This window comes from Hemicordylus capensis, chromosome 1, assembly GCF_027244095.1.
Source record: "Hemicordylus capensis ecotype Gifberg chromosome 1, rHemCap1.1.pri, whole genome shotgun sequence".
NCBI lineage: Eukaryota > Metazoa > Chordata > Lepidosauria > Squamata > Cordylidae > Hemicordylus > Hemicordylus capensis.
This window is the reverse complement of record NC_069657.1, coordinates 187,055,279-187,067,834: the sequence shown is the minus strand read 5'-3', so window position 1 is coordinate 187,067,834 and position 12,556 is coordinate 187,055,279. Positions and strand designations below refer to the sequence as shown.

The following is a 12,556-nucleotide window of genomic DNA, read 5'->3' as shown; positions in this document are numbered from 1 at the left end:
TATTCTGAAGGACTTTAAAGTCTGAAAGCAGAACTAGAACCCCTTATCTCCCAATTTGATAAAGGATAGGAAAATGAAAAAAATTAGCGCTTCCATAGACTACAGACATTAAACATGATGAAAACAACTTAAAACCTATTACTATACAGATCTGAATAACTGTCTCATATTCAGAAAAATGCCAACAATTTCTCAGGAACACATGAACTAGAACATCTACCAGATTCTGGCCTTTCAATTATCCTAATCTTCAAAGCAGGAATCCACTTTAACAAGAATGCACACCAGGCCCAGCCTACACAATTTTTCTTAGCCATTTTTTTTGAGTGACAAGAATGAATGTAACAGTAATATCTCTGTTCAAAATAAAATACAAATAATTTGAAAGTCAAAGGTTCATGAATTATGTAGGTTCAAGGGTTTTGTTGTTAAAAAATGTGGGTTCAAGTTTTGCACCAGTTATCCAACACTTCCCTACACAGCTGTTAATGGGACAGGAGGCTAAACCATTTATTTGAGGAAGCCAAAGTCAAAATTAGCTACGTTATTTTCTTATTTATGATAAGCTATTATTTAACTGTACTGGTTTGAAACAGTTAAATAATAGCTTACCATAAATATTACCAATACCTAGCCATTTAACTTTTACTGGTTAGGGGAAAGTCCTTCAAAGTAGCTGGAAGCCAAAGAAATGTATGCTTCACATTAATCCATCAGTGTACACATGTGTAAAGACACACAACATCTATCTTGATACACACTTCCATAATTTCCCCAAATGCCATAGCTATGAAAAAGTCAAATAATACAAAATAAGATCTATGTCAATATATACATACAACAAAAGGCAGGCTTAAACAATGTTTTCTTCAACTCAGTAAGTAACGAAAGAGCTGTGTCCTTCCCATTTGTATGATCCATTAAACACAAACAGTCTAATGGAATACAAACATTCGGTAGAGCACGCCATCAAAAGAATGATGAAACATCTTTCCTGAAATTCTTTTCAGATCCATGACAGTGTTTAAAAAGAAAAAGAAATCCAACTACAAATACCAATGCATTTGAGAATTATTAACACTCTGAGCCAAGACTGTCGTCTACAGACTGGGTACTTGTGATGAAGAGAGAAATATATAGCTGCGGTGAATTCTAGCTGCTGCACCCCAGGTAGATATCTTCTCAGAACCTGAAGAATTGTTCTGGCCTTGCTAGGACCAGTTCAGATGATACAAGTTGTCCATCTGTCTGTTAGAGTTTGGTCTTAAAGGCTTTTGAGAATTTGGAAAAGCTCACCTGAAAGGAGAGAGAAGAGCCCTTCCAGTCTTCCAATTACGAAAATTCTCCACTTGGAGAAGTTCACTGCTGCTGCATCCTTCTATCCCCTCTGCCACTCTTACTTAATGGTCCCCAGGGTGGTGAGTGGAAGCAACTACAGCTTCTCTTCCCCATTTAAAAATGAAGCGACAGAGGACTTCCCCCCCCCTAAACTTAGCTTCCTCTCTGTAGTCACGGGGAAGGCACGATGGCTCTTGGGACAATCTTCTCAAGTACTGCTGCTTGCTGCTGTGCACATTCATGACCCTAATCACATGGTGGACAGAGCCAACTGGATGCCTAAACCAGCCCTGTATCTGTCTGAAATGCACTACGGTCTGGTGATACAAGGTCATACTTTGCTCCCTGTTTAGTTTAAAGCATCCCATTTTCCCATCCAAGGGCAAAGACAGATTCAGTATTAGACAACCTGCCGTGGGCTCTTCAGCCACATTTCAAATCCTGCATTCTCCTCCACTTTGCAAATTAAGGGACTGATGTACATGACAGTGAATCAAATGTTTGTTCACCCATCCACCTTGCCTCTTTCTCTCAGTTCAGCTGCTCATCTTTTAATTTGTTTTAAAGTCCTACACAAACATTTATTGATTTACACATTGATCAATTGCCTATAGATATATAAACATTTTCAAACAGCTGCAGAACTGCTGTGGGGGAATCTGGAGGTGGCGACGAGGTACATTAACATCAGAGACTGTCAATCAGTACCAATCACAGCCAGATTCTGCTGCAAATTTTCAAAGTTCAGTTCCAATGGGGAAAAGGTACAGTTGAACAGAACATAGTGAGGGCACTTTCAATATAGGCCCAACCACTGAAAGGTTAAAAAGAAAAGAAAAGATGGATCATAAGTCTTGCATGTCATCTGGAAACAGTGACACTGAAGACCAAATTAAGCAACACTCTTTCCAAAACAGAGAGTATCATCTTGTATGAAGAGGATCAAGAACAGAAGCCTGTGAAATGCCAACTGAGAAGGGGGAAACAAACAAACAAAAGCAGCCAGATAAGAATTAAACTAAGAAAGGGCAATATTGCCAAACCCCAAAGAGTAGAGATTAGATAAAGGATGAGAGGGATCAACATGTTGAAAGCAGTGAAAAGATCAAGAACAAAATAGAGGCCCTATGATTCAGCAAGATCATTCGAAAACATACGAAGGGCCATATCAGAGGAATGCGAAGAACAAAAATCAGACTTGTTCAGAGCAAAGAACTACACAGAAACTAGAAACATGTATATGAAAAATACAAAAGAAAAATTGGATGGTTGTAAGAACAGAAAGCTCAAGAAAATGTTTCTCAAGTATTAGTGCGAATGCACATTCATTCCAGTCCTACAATTAAATCTGTAAATGCCTTCAAACAGACCAATGCAATCCAAAATGGTAGTAAGAATTGAGTTTACTTCTAGGTGGGAAATGAGCAGACCTACTGTAAAACAGAGTTGAACAGAAAAATAGTCAACATAACAGATATAACTGACATTTTAAATGTGACATATATAAAATTAATTTGCTAAGAATGCAGGCAGACAATTCATAATTTCCAATTAAAACTAGCTGCATTTATTAGATACTGGAACCTATTTGTAAGTTCTCAGGAAACTTCAGAGACTTTATTCTTTGAAGATATTTTTTTCTTCATGGATCTGACAACAATGTTATGCTGTTCTCTTAATTTCCTTTTAATATTTTGGAACAACAGAGAACAATTCAGATGGGAACAGGTTCAGGAGATACATGGAGCCAAGATTAAACCATGACTTTGTGTACTACCTCTCAGCCTCATGAGTATGTGCTCTCTCTCCTTTCCTTTGCACACAAGCCTTAAACATATTTTGCTTCTGATTTGGAACAAGACAAGATCACTCACAACGTGCAAAGCAACTGATTCTGATTTATTCTAATCAGAGATCTTGAAATAAATCATGATCTCAGGATCAGTCAGTTTGGGCATCATAAGTGATCCTGGCTTTTTTCTAACCATGTAAAATACTGTTGCCACCTAATGGCGCAGCGGGGAAATGGCTTGACTACCAAGCAAGAGGTTGCCGGTTTGGATCCCCGCTGGTACCTCTATCGGGCAGCAGTGATATAGGGAGATGCTGAAAGGCATAATCTCATACTGCACTGGAGGAGGCAATGGTAAGCCTCCTGTGTTCTACCAAAGAAAACCAAGAGTGGGCACCAGGAGTCAAAATCGACATGATGGCACACTTTATCTTTAGAATATTGTTGAGGTCGCAAAGTGCCCATCCAAAGTGGAAGGGCATCCACTGTTGAGGTCACACACAAAGTGCATGTTCCCAAGGACAAGAGACAGCGCATGAAGCCAGGATTTAATCTTGGCTCTGAATGACACCGGAACCTGCCTGACATCTTTAACTGGGCCACCAGAGCTGCTAGATACAGAAGTAAGTTTTGAAATAAAAATCAAAGTCCTGAATCATGTTCAAGTATGGGCCATTTCACACCTTAATTTGTCTAGCATACTAATATTCATGTTAGGGGGGGAAACAACAGAGAGTAACTGGTTAACAAACAAGTACATCAACCCAAAGTTTGATCCTAATTTTGTTTCAATGAAAGCTATAACCACATTATTTATACAGGTTTTACCACGACAGCAACTTGGTTTAGGAAAAAGTGGAAACTTTAATTGCCACCTTCTTGCACACAAAGAGGGAGGAGAGGAAAGCACAAACATAAGACTCACTGCGTATTGTTGCTAATAATTTAAACCATGGGTTAGATCAGTGGCTAATGGCCAGACTAGTACTGCAACAGTGCTGACATCCAGACTAAAGTTGTGCCATCACACGAAGTGGGAGGAGCAATATTCAATCATCCCCTTCTCTCCCAAGCCCACTGTGCCTCTCAAAACTGTGTCCTCGAGGGCTGCACAGATCTCGGGAATATATTTTTAGGAGGCACAGTGGGCTTCAGAGGGGAAGGGGAAATGGCTGGAAATGACACAAACACACACCCCCATGTGTCAATCTGATTAGCACTGTTGCACCAGCACAGTACTAGTAAAAAGCAAAAGTGTGCTGTCAAGTCGGTGTCGACTCCTGGCGACCACAGGTTCCTGTGGTTGTCTTTGGTAGAATACAGGAGGGGTTTACCATTGCCATCTCCCACGCAGTAGGAGATGATGCCAGCATCTTCCTATACTGAATGTTAACCAGTGATACTCTCAAACCAGTTGAACAGTACTGGTTTAGGAGCATCTGAATTGGGTCCAAGTCTGTATTTCCAAGACCCAATACAGATGTCACATGAAGCACAGAATACTGACAAATCCCAATGACTATTCTGTGATCAGAAAGACTGCATTTTACAATTTCTCCAATCATGGAAGTAGTTAATTTGATGTTCTACAAGTCCCCTATTACGTCACTCACAAGCCTAGCCAACTACTCTGAACAGTTATTGATGGAAGCTTATCTGGCTGTAGAAATATCTGCTCCAGTTCCACAAACACATAAATGACATTACAAAATCAAAGGGCTTCTGCAAAAAGGTTCTCACCAGAGAATTAAAAGGTAAGAATGTGCTTCTGCTTTAGATAGGTCATATGTGTACCACTGCAAAAAGATGCAGAAACGCTCAGAGAAAGTCAGATTAAAAAATATCAATGTCCTCTTCAATTACAAGTTTTGCAGATTTGACATTACCATGAAATTTGTCCCCTTTATGACCAGAAACTATTCATCCTTCCAAAATCTACTTTCCTACCTACATACTGTTACAAAACAATGTTCTTTCTTCTAAGTGAAAGAAAGCTTATTCAAATACTGAAGCTCTTCTAGCAGTATTAATTATTGGGCCTTTTAAAAAGCCCAACAATTAAATATTGCTTGTGGCAGATCTATATAAGACAGTTTGGTTTTCATGCTTAATGATCTCACTGGAGTTTTTGGTGGTGTGTTTTTTTTAATTCCTAGCAACTGTAATACCACACCACATACCTACTGCTCAGCAAAAATGCCACTGTACTAAACTTTTTTTATAATCAAAAACCACCGAAATTGGGCACTGCAGCATAGAATAAATCAGAAACAGACCCACATAGTTGGTGTCAAACAAAGCATCTTCTGTTGAGGAATCTGTTTAGAAGAATGGCTAAAAAAAAAACCCAAAACCAAATGGTAACTTGAAAAGATTCCAGCACATTTAAAACTAACAGATCTGAACTTCCCTTGCCAAAAAGTTCATTTAACTTAAAAATTCAAAGTTTATCAGACAGGGCTTGCAAAACAAGTGCCAAGTGGATTTGCCTATTTAGTTTTAAGATGTCAAAACCCACTTTACAATTCTGAGAGTCCTAGGAGCTTATCAAAAAGGACTGGAATCACATCCTGGAAAGGCTAGTAACTATTGGCCTAGTTTGCAAGGGTATTCAAAATATCTGTCTTGCAAGGAGCCAGCATCAAAGGCAAGCAAGGGTCAAATCTATGTTCTAAATCATTTATTTATTCATTCAATTTATATACTGCCATTCCGAAAATGGCTCAGGGTGGTTTACATTAAAATTTAAAAAACAAAACAAAACAATCAAAATAATAAAACATTCATACCAGATTAAAACTCATTCAATGCCTCGAATTAAAGACAAACAAATTAAATGCCTCAGGCTAAAACCTACTAGATAGTTTCCATGGAGCAGCAAGGGATAGTCTAACTTGAAAAGCAAGAGACTGGGTAGGCTAGCAAAGAAATAAAGTATTATTTCTGATTAACTCCTTTCAGTATAAAATCAAGTGGCAAGTAAGCTACTACATTTTACAGAAAAAGGTGTCAAACTTCTTACATTACATTGCAGTTTCCCTCCCAGAAACTGAGTTAATGTTGATGTGGGGAGGAGTCACAGCATAGGCTACCGCTATATGGCTCAGGGCTTCCTATGTTATATTGGCAGCAAGAGGAATTGAGGGGAGAAACTATTCTGCAATGGCCCCTATGTCACAAGAGTAACATACAGACCAACAGAAGACACAGGCATTTCACTGTAGGCCAGGGATTTTGCTGCATGTTATGTTTCTCTGCCAGAAAGGGATATTGAAAGAGAAGGAAAACACAGCAAAATAAACATTAATTTTTCTAAAAAGGTGACATTGCTTAGTAACCCAAGAGGGTTTGCAATAAAATACAAATAAAATCAATAAATAATTCTTAATCTGGCTCCATCACCGTTTTTGTACATATTAAAATAAAAATAAAATATGCGACAAAATCAACAGAAAATTAAACCAACCACAATACAACTAGCTTCACCACTATTGTGATATCTAAATTTTAAAAATTCAGTCAAACAGAAGAAGACATATCAGACATAAGTGCAATCATAACATTTGTTTCCATAGAAGTAAGACACTCTGAACTCCATAGCACTTACTGTCAGCTAAGTGTGCACAGGATTTCATTCTTAGACCCATATTAAGCCTGTGCTGATGGTGGTATGGGTCTTGACATACCCAGGAAAACTGTTATACTTCTCCATTTCTGCCTTATTTAGAGCTACTCAAGGAGGTTTACATAGAAATAACTTTACAAACAATATTTTAAGACTAAAATCAATCAGAAGATAGCAAACAGCATATAGGAGTCAGGCAGAAGAACAAACCAAACAGGAATGCCTTCAGCTAAAGAATGCTATCTGTGAAGTAATCAAGCTGATCTCCCAGGGCAGGCATAATACCAGAGAAGACCCTATCACAATGTCACGGATTGCCATGACAATAGGTTCTCCGCAGCTAAGCTTTAAATGTTGGTGGGATATTCTAAGGGTCTCCAACAATCTACAAGATAGGCAAGCTCATGTGGGAGGATGCAGGCTTTTAGGCCACTTAGTCCCAATTCATTTGGTCTGCAATCTTATGCACACTTATTAGTGAGCAAGGCCAGTTGAAATCAATGGGACTTGTATGTGACCAAGCATACATGGGATTGTTCTGTTAGGGCTTTAAAGGAAACAACGAGCTCTTGAGCTTGGAAACAAATTGGAAGCTGATGGACCTGGAATTACTACTATTTATATATAACTTTTCAAGAAGAGTTTCCAAAGCAGCTTGCATACATACATACATACAGGTCCCCTGTCCCCTGTCCCCCTAAAAAGAAACATAAAGGTAAACACCAAGCACCACCATGGGAGGGATGCTATGATGGGGTTGGATATAACCAGTAGCTCTCCTCCTGCTCTTTGCCTCTTTGCTCATTTAGCAGGGGTAGGGAGATATCCTGAAATTCACAGTTAGCATTAAAAAGCAATGTGCTGAAGTAAAGGTATTTACAAATACCTTTACTGGACAGTCCCTGGACACTACTGAATATTGTACCTGGAAATCAGTGAGCTCAATTATCTAGGTACGTGAGAGACCGCAGTCAATATCACATGATCAACAAAACATGTCTGGAAGAGTTGAGGAAATTCCCTACTAAGTTATAAAATTCAATTAAGCCTAGAGATTTGGTAATTCTGTTGAGCCAATACCTATAGTTGGCTGAACAGCTTTTTAGTATATTTCTCAGAATTTGTGCTATTTGATTAATTTAAATTAATAAGGTTATATTATCTATAAAAAAGCTTAGATGTTTAAAAATTAGATAGATCTATTATTGACATAGATATTACTAGACTGTTTTATGCATATATTTCTAGCTTGGGGTTAGGGTCATAGCTCAGTGGTAGAGCATCTGCTTTACGAGCAGAAGGTTCAAGGTTCCGTCCCTGGTATCTAGGGCTGGGAGAGACTCCTGCTTGAGACCTTGGAGAGCCGCTGCCAGTCAGTATAGAGTAGACAGTACTGAGCTAGAAGCACCAATGGTCTTACTCAGTATAAAGCAGCTCCCGATGTTCCTGTTCCTACCTAATGTGGGAGTATCACATCCTTTTGGCTATGGGAAGATCTGCTGCCTCTTCAGACATTTCAGGGTCTTGACAACAGCTGTTTAGCAATTGTAACTTTGATTTGCTTAAGATACAAGTCAGAGACAAGACGATTCATGTTTAGAAATGACTTCAACCTTGTTAAGTGAGTTACTCCCACTCGGAAAACAAATGTGATATTCAGCTCACACACCTGCTTGGACAATGCTTTTAGTAACTGGGAGTGGAATTGGTGTTTGACCTTCACTCATAGAAGGGCCAGGAGTAAGTCCAGATACTGGTCAAGCCCAAAAAAAATTAGAACTCTGTATCATTGAGTTATCATTACAACCTTTTTTACCTTTTTCTGTAAATTATTTGAAGGCTCAACAGAATGGTTCCAAAATCAATTTTAGCTTACTTTGAGCAGTTACTGAGATTTAACCTTTAATATTCTAAATGTGTAGACTGCTGATTGATTGATTTACTTCTAAAGAATGAGATTGAGGCAAGAGTTAGGCAGTCACTTCTGACTCCATAGCTTAAAATACAGCTGAACAATGGAATCAGTAATTGTGATTATGCCTTGAATATGACCAAACCAATACAGAATATGCTTTGACCTTTCACTTTATAATTAGAAAGTTAGTTTAAAATTCTTATTTGCCAATAGCTGATAGAATTAGTGCTATATAAGATATTTCTCATTATCACAAAATGTGCATTTTCACATGGTACTTTTATTAGGGATGTGCACAAGCCGTTTGTGCACCCACCGGCAGAGAGGGAAGTGGTTCCCTTAAAAAGCAGGTAAGGAACACCTTACCTGCTTGTTCCTGCCCCACTAACAGTAAAGGATATGAAATAATATCATTATATGACAACATTATTTGTAAGAAATGCTGATATGGTTTTATTTGTTACTTGTTTATCCTGCCCTTTCTCTAAAGATCATCCACTAAATAAGCAAATGAGCATATTTAAAGATAAATATTGTAGAAATTAAATAAAGTAGGCACTTCCATTGTGAGTAAGCAACATTGGTCAATTCAGCCACACTTAAGAAATATTATACCTACCAGATTCTTTTTTGCTTGACTTTCCACCATCCCTGCTTTTCTTCAAAACGGCTTTTAACATTTTAATGCTTTCCTCTTCCTAAAAAGAGCGGGGTGGGTGGAAAAGAATCATAGTTTTAAATCACACATATAGACTGTATGCAATTTTTGCATAAGTCACATGCAAAACAAACTGTATAATAAGATATTAATTCAAAACACGTTGAGGATTTACTTTTATTTTTTATTGCCATGTTAAACAGTTAAAAATCAAATACTGAAGTTACAAGGAATGTTTTAATAGTAGAACCAAGTGACTAGGGGTTTACTGTCTTGTTATAAAGCAAAACAGCACACAACATTCTCCACATTCCACATATAATTAAGGTTACGAGGCTAAACCTGGATAAGTTACTGTTAGGCACTTCAGCACAAGCATGTCTGGCTTTTGACCAGAGTTCATCAGGAGGAGAAAATCTAAAATAAGGTAAACACACCACAATATCTACTATGAATTGATGGAAGTCTAAGCAAGACAGTGAAAGAAAGTTTTTTTAATCCCGTCTAAAAATAGGGCTAAAAACAATGCCTGTATTAAGTAGGAAGATCATTTCAAAAGTTCTTAAATGTCCCAAAGACTATGCTCTTTTAAAAGACAGACTATTGTACTTAAGTAGAACATTTTCTCTTCTGGAGTCCTTTCCCCTTCCTGATCGTTTTACTTCTGGTTGAATGAAAGGCCTGCATAGGGTTGACTAGCTATGCTAGTTCAAAACCAGCCATTTGGAAATTTGGGAGATGCATTTCTTTTAAAGCTTCATCTAAGGTACTAGGCATTGGGCAATTTGAAATTAAAAGACAACATTATAATGAACATAGGAAAATGGTGCAGGCTGTAAGATCACCTAAGTGGCCAAAGCTCTGCATTTTGCATTTGCTCTTTCTAAAACCTTTTCCATTCCTGTCTTGGTCAATTCCTTGACTTCACACTCCTTTTCAACCTTTCCTCAATCACATTTCACTATTCATTTATGTTGGCTCTAAGTGCTGACATGTCTTTAGCTATAAGATTTTAACAAGGTTATGCCTTAACCACACGTTTTTATATAGCTCTTCAATATCTCTCAATCTTTAGATCTGTGGATTGTGTGAACAATGTTTGCATACTGTTCAGCTTCAATACATCAAAATGGGGAATACTCATTTCCATTCAGAAAGGGCAACAACACAGAATATGATAAAGTGTTAATATATTTAAGAATACGAGACTGAATAAATAAGTCCCTTCAATGGGAGTGCCTATGCATTCATCAAAATTCACAGAAGCCATTGCCTTTAAGTGCATTAAGATGCAAAATTAATGTGTACAGTTTGCAAGGTCTAAAACTTGAATATTAGGAATCTTCATAGACAGAGCCTAAGAATCTTTGAGAAGAGTTGATTTGTGTCTTGTTTGGCCCACATCTTCCACAGCTCTACAACGGCAAGAGAAGGGGAAGCAGGATTATAGAGCGTTGAAAGCTTTTTCTGCAGCCCTATGTCAGCAGAGGAGTAATATATATGATGAATATGTATATACCACTTTTCAATAAAACTTCCTAAAGTGGTTTACATAAATATAAAATAAATAAAATTGTTCCCTGTCCCCAAAAGGCTCACAATCTAAAAAAGAAACATAAGATAGACACCAGCAACAGCCACTGGAGGGATGCTGTGCTGGGGATGGATAGGGCCAGTTGCTCTCCCCCTGCTAAATAAAGTGAACAATCACTTTATAAAGGTGCCTCTTTGCTCAGTTAGCAAGTGTTAAGCCATTTTTAATAAGAAAGCAATTTTTACTCTTCTCTTTTTGCTTCCAGAAATATGTCCCTGAGGGTCCCATAGCTCTCAGAGACATATTTCTGCAAGCAAAAAGGGCTTTTCAAGCAACAGAGGCAAAAATCACTTCCCTCTCATACTGCATGAGGGATGGCAATGGTAAACCCCTCCTGTATTCTACCAAAGCCAACCATAGGGCTCTGTGATCACCAGGAATCGACATCGACTCGATGGCACACTTTACCTTCACCTCCCCATCCACTTGTACTAGGCTGTGGAAGAAGCCTCTAATGTGGTTATTCTCCAGGGATTCTGCAAATGTGCTGCCCATCTTCTGCGCTTGTAGTACTGTGGAAGCTGTGAGCCACTATACCCTCGCTTCTGGGACTGTCAGTGGGCAAATGAAAATGAAAAGTGAGCATTGGGCTGGAACAGGCTCCCTTCCCTGCTCACCTCACAGCGTGGAGACATGAAGAGGTGAAAGCAACATCCTGCCATTATTTGAACACTAGCTTTTTTTTGAACTTGGGATAGCTATTTGAGAGGCCCTGTGTTCAAACAACTAGCTATTCCAACTGGTTGTTCATTGCTCCGTGTACGAGACCGAACATACTCTTATGCTTTAGGAATCAAATGTGCACCTATTTTTTTGGCTATGCTAGACTTCTACTGCTAACACAGAGAAAAGATATTTTAACATTTATTGGTGTAAAATGAGGCTAACTGAAAATGCAGTCTCCCACTACAAGTGTTTGGCAACCTTAGTGTTCTTTAATTAAAGAACACCCCCCCCCTTTATATACACAATTATATGTTTGCAAAACTCATGTTAGTTATCTTATGATTCTAAATTATAAGAGAGGATCAAATTGTTCCATGTAGTGCAATGCATATGTTCTCTGCCCAAAGCAGCAGCAGGATTCTTTGATGTTTTTAGAGCCCCACAGCTGTGCAAGTACTGTAAGATTGTGAGACAGCTGTAATTTACATCTCCTGTATTCCAGCCAAAATGACTAGAAGCCTTCATTGTTGCTACTTCCTCTTGCAAACACTGCACACTCTTAATCTCCATTGTTCTCTTTTCCATGTTCCTGAACACCATTTTAGACAGCATGGTTCTAATTTTAGGAGGAAACCCAAGGCCATTTCCACAAGCCAATACTAAGCTTTTTGCATTTGTCATATCTGGTAATTCTAAGCCAATGCTTAGAATAGGCAGAACCTATATAAAAGGATCTTCTGTTACCCTACACATTAACACCACTCACAGAAGATTTTAGTATGTGAAAACGTCCTAGGTTTTGCATTGCTGATGCATGTTATGAGTTTAGATGCCACAGATATATTTGCTACTGAAGGTTTTCCTCATCTCTCCCACAGTACTTGAAGATATGAGCTGGCAGATCCTTCCATAACAATGTTTTCACTTCCAGGGGAATCCACATCCTTCAGGCACATTACACCAGTCCT

The 12,556-nt window shown here is 38.4% G+C and overlaps 1 protein-coding gene across 10 annotated transcripts in view; it reads right to left on the bottom strand.

Annotated features, from left to right (window-relative positions):
* TANC1 (tetratricopeptide repeat, ankyrin repeat and coiled-coil containing 1) overlaps positions 1 to 12,556 on the bottom strand; it is a 225,385-nt gene that overhangs the window by 120,805 nt on the left and 92,024 nt on the right. For 9 of the 10 annotated variants that reach the window (XM_053260287.1, XM_053260307.1, XM_053260270.1 and 6 more), the window contains exon 2: positions 9,290 to 9,368. The exons of the other annotated variant lie outside the window; for it this stretch is intronic. In XM_053260287.1, coding sequence (XP_053116262.1) covers positions 9,290 to 9,350 — 61 coding nt within the window. In that variant the 5' untranslated portion in view covers positions 9,351 to 9,368. The remainder of the gene's footprint in view (positions 1 to 9,289; positions 9,369 to 12,556) is intronic. 10 annotated transcript variants of the gene reach the window in all.